Below are 4470 nucleotides of genomic sequence, written 5' to 3'. Positions count from 1 at the left end.
CTTTGAGGTCTGCACGAGCAGCAGTTACCAGACTTCTGACAAGGTCCTGGGGCGCCCTCTGCTGACCACATAGAGACGTGCGCTTGCAAGCAGAGCCTTGCCCAACTATTCTCTCTGGGTGCCTGTGATTAAAGGCCCAGTCCCAGGCTGACCCGCTCTCACATGCTGACCCCTTTCACTCCAAGGGCCCTCCAGCAGAGAGAGGCATTGTCCTGCTTTCATCCTGCAGAGGGTGTTTAATGGAAGCAGATGGAACATCAGCCCATCTGATGCCAGGGTTGGCCTGCAGAAACGGGTACCTGGGCTTTGGCAGACTGAAGACATGAGTTCAAATCCCTTGGCACTTGTACCTGGACTCTCTGGGCCACAGTTTGTTCACCTGTGAAACAGAAAAAACATCCACTCCCACATTGAAGGGGATTCTTGGAGATTGACTAGAAAAATGTAAAGTTCCTAGCCCAGTGCCAGACTCATGGCAGGTGCAGTAAATGGCCATGCCTTTCTCTGTTCTTTCCCTTAACCCAGGGATTACCCAGAATTTAGTGGCTCGGGCAGACCTAGGGCACTGGCTTGTCTGCTGTGGTCACTTCCCGATTCCAGCTCTACCAACCCCTGACAGGGGTCTGGGTGGGTCAGGACGAGGAAGGGCTTCTGTGTCAGAGCTAACGATTCTGGGCCTTTTGTAGAATTCAGAGACTTAGCCCAAAGAAGGTGGAGGCGAACCATCTCAGGCGGACATGAATTTGTGCGTACAGATTATAAATGCGCGGTGGTCCCTGCTGCACTCAAGAACCAGCATCAGGTTTGGGGCACCCCAGAAGACTCCACAGAGGAGATAGTGTTTGACCCAAGCCCCTGACAATGAATAGGGTGTTCGGCTGAAGAAATAGCAGAAAGACATAGAATCATGAAAATGGGTGGCATTTTCAGGGAAACAGATAATAGGTGTCAGGATGTCAGGTGATGAGGCTGGGAAGGAAGCAGGGGTGGAATGCCATGCTCAGGAGCCTGGCCCGTGTTCTATGGTTAATGCCCGGCAGTGGCTGTTTTGAAGTAGGGAGTGTTATTGTCCAGCCTGTGTACTGGGGAGCTGACCTGGATGCCAGTGTGGAGGCCGATCATGGAGAAGAGGACAGGTTCCCCCTCTGCCTATAAGCCTGTGGGAGTCGCAGCATATCCTGAGGCCAAAGCACTCAAGCTTGAGAGGGGAAGCTGGGCCAGAAGCAGGGTCTGTCAGGGTTCAATACTGTCATCCTCAGCGCTAGCCTTCCTATGCAGGAAGCTGCAGCGAGCTGACAGTTGTCACCTGTAGCTGCACAATATTCTTGGCCCCAGCTAGGGTTTCATTTGAGGTTCAATTCGCGGAGACAGGAACTGCCCTCCTTACTCCCCTGAGCCCCTCAACCCCAACACAGCAGATTAGTCTGGATTCTCCTAGTCTTGGCTCCCATTGGTCACTGGCTGTCATCTCCAAGCCCATCTCCTCCTAGTACGCCCTTCCACGGATGGAAGAGTATAGTCTTGTCCTTCCTGAGCTCAGCCTCCTCCCATTTGGGATGTTCACGGGGAGGTGAGAGAGGTTGAAAAAAACGGCAGGACACTGCTGATATGATAGAGCACACCTCGTGATATACCAAAGAAGCGACGGCTCTTCTGGTGCCTCTGGGCAGGTTCCAGGCAACACCCTGATCCATCCATGGTGAAGGGGGGGAGCCTCTGCCACAGGGGGCCAAGGCCCACCTGCCCTCGAGAACAGTAGAGGAACCTAGGAGGAGAAGGAGTCCCAGCGGAGGAGGAGAGGTGTTGCTGGCCGAGCCTGCTGCAGTGAAAATGGGGCAAGAGATACTAGGCGGGGAGGGAGGAGGGTGCGCAGTAGGTAAGTGGCCAGCCGGCGTTCCTACCCGCCGCAGCACTGAGCTCCAGGCCCACCGGGCCTCTGGCTGGCAATAGATCTCCAATAACTCATCCTGCCCCCAACTCCCTCAGGACTCAGGCTCCCCTGGCGGGCCTTCTCCGTGGGGGCCTTTTCTGCACTGTGATCCGTGACTTGGACCCCTCTACGAGTTCACATAGCTGAGAGAAGTGGCCCTCGGTGGCTGCCAGAGACGGCAGGCCTTTAAAGCGCATTGTGAGCCGGATGGATAGCTGTCCCAAGCTTCCAGACCAACCATTCTCGCTGACATCCTTGCAGGCCCTGCTTCGAGGGCCGAAGCCTTGGGGCCCCGAGTCTGGTCGTCTTCTCATGGTTTCTCTTGTTTCTTCCTTCAGGGAGAACGGGGCATGCCAGGGATGCCGGGCAAACAGGGAGCGAAGGTACCTGCCCCTCACCCCACTCCAGGCAGCCCCCTACCCATCCCCCACTTCTCTCCCAAGCTCTGGGGACACCTTAGAGGCCCAGCTCCTCCTCCTTCTCACGTCCCTGTCCCTTCATTTGGCTCATGAACCGTCACTCACCAGTGCCCTCCTGACACTGTGCCAAGCCTCCTCCTGGGCATCTTTAGGTCATAAAAAACTTCTCGGGTAATTCCAGTTCTGTGCAGTCCTCAGACCCATGTGGGGAGTAGGGACTCTCTAAAACTCACCTCCACTTGGATTTACTAAGCAGTGTGCTTGGCAGCCTATTCACCTCAAAAGTACGTGGTCTTGGGCTGATGTGGAAATGGGGTCCACTGCCAGCTGCTCCCTAGTCCATGAAGGCATAGGTCCAGAGAGCATCCTGTAAGGAGAATCCTGCTGACACTCGGTTGGACTGTACATGGTGACATCAGCCATCTACTCTCTCCCCTTCCCCGAGGCTCTCCCTTCTTTTTCACCTCCCCTTCCATCTCCTCCTTCTCTCCTACCCCAGTGAAGCCCTCCCTGCCCTCCTCTGCACCCCAGGGACGCCCCTATATAGCTCACCCATGGGCATCCTGCCATGGTGCCTACTGTGTCCCCCTAGAGGGCCTGGGAACTGAGCAGGTAGGTAGGAAGCCTGAGGAACCCAGCTGTGCTGCACAGAGCCTCTTCCTCAGAGCCCACTCTCCCCATGCCGAGCTCAACAACCCATCTTTCCCATGAGTCCGTGCGGCAGGCAGAAGTGAGCCGTCCACCTTTGCATCTCCCCAAGGGGAGGCTGAGGGCTGGCCACTTCCTCCGTGCTTCTCCTGACTGCAGAAAGTCTCTATGCCTTTTCTTCTCTCTGCCAGGGGGCTCCTGGAATCGCCGTGGCTGGGATGAAGGTCAGTGGAATGCTGTGACTAAACCCTGAGAGGCAGGCTGGGAAAGATGGAGTTCATTGGGACAGCCACTGGACCCAGGAGCGGGCAGACAGGATTGGGAAACATTTCGTTAAAGCAACATTTTTGCCAGATGCACAACTTGAACAACCCATGTTTGAACCTTGCAGGGAAGTAGCAAAGGGGTACCAGCCTCAGCTACAGGACTCACCCTCCTGCCGACGTGCAAGGGAGCCAACGCTTTCCTTCACACTCTGGAATTCGGCAGCTACATACTTACAAAACCTCGGGGAGAAGAGCAGGACTCCTTCTCCTGAACCCCAGCCTAACAGCCCTTCTGGTTGGCAGGCAGATGGGTGGGGACGCCAGAGCAGCACAAATATTCAATGTGGCTCTTCTGACAGGTCCACATACAGAGGTAGTCTTGTCCTTCCTGAGCGCAGCCTCCTCCCATTTGGGATGTTCACGGGGAGGTGAGAGAGGTTGAAAAAAACGGCAGGACACTGCTGATATGATAGAGCACACCTTGTGATATACCAGAGAAGCGACGGCTCTCCTGGTGCCTCTGGGTAGGTTCCAGGCAACACCCAGATCCATCCACGGTCACCCATCACCCAAAGTAGAGGTGGAGCCTCTGCCACAGGGGGCCAAGGCCCACCTGCCCTCGAGAACAGTTAGAGGAACCTAGGAGGAGAAGGAGTCCCAGCGGAAGAGGAGAGGTGCTGCTGGCCAAGCCTGCTGCAGTGAAAATGGGGCAAGAGATACTAGGCGGGGAGGGAGGAGGGTGCGCAGTAGGTAAGTGGCCAGCAGGCGTTCCTACCCGCCGCAGCACTGAGTTCCAGGCCCACCGGGCCTCTGGCTGGCGATAGATCTCCAACAACTCATCCTGCCCCCAACTCCCTCAGGACTCGGGCTCCCCTGGCAGGCCTTCTCCGGGGGGCCTTTTTCTGCACTGCGATCCGTGACTTGGACCCCTCTACGAGTTCACATAGCTGAGAGAAGTGGCCCTCGGTGGCTGCCAGAGACGGCAGGCCTTTAAAGCGCATTGTGAGCCGGATGGATAGCTGTCCCAAGCTTCCAGACCAACCATTCTCGCTGACATCCTTGCAGGCCCTGCTTCGAGGGCCGAAGCCTTGGGGCCCCGAGTCTGGTCGTCTTCTCATGGTTTCTCTTGTTTCTTCCTTCAGGGAGAACGGGGCATGCCAGGGATGCCGGGCAAACAGGGAGCGAAGGTACCTGCCCCTCACCCCCC

At 56.5% G+C, this 4470-nt stretch overlaps 1 protein-coding gene across 1 annotated transcript in view; it reads left to right on the top strand.

Moving 5' to 3' along the window:
• The window catches only part of COL13A1 (collagen type XIII alpha 1 chain), a 182371-nt gene that overhangs the window by 108210 nt on the left and 69691 nt on the right, over nucleotides 1–4470 (top strand). Inside the window, exons 20-21 of the mRNA XM_015592180.1 lie at nucleotides 2269–2313; nucleotides 3189–3221. Of these exons, the coding sequence (XP_015447666.1) occupies nucleotides 2269–2313; nucleotides 3189–3221 (78 nt within the window). The remainder of the gene's footprint in view (nucleotides 1–2268; nucleotides 2314–3188; nucleotides 3222–4470) is intronic.

This window comes from Pteropus alecto, unplaced genomic scaffold (assembly GCF_000325575.1).
Source record: "Pteropus alecto unplaced genomic scaffold, ASM32557v1 scaffold155, whole genome shotgun sequence".
Lineage (NCBI taxonomy): Eukaryota > Metazoa > Chordata > Mammalia > Chiroptera > Pteropodidae > Pteropus > Pteropus alecto.
Note: the sequence above shows the minus strand (reverse complement) of the source record. Positions and strands in the feature narration are given on the sequence as shown.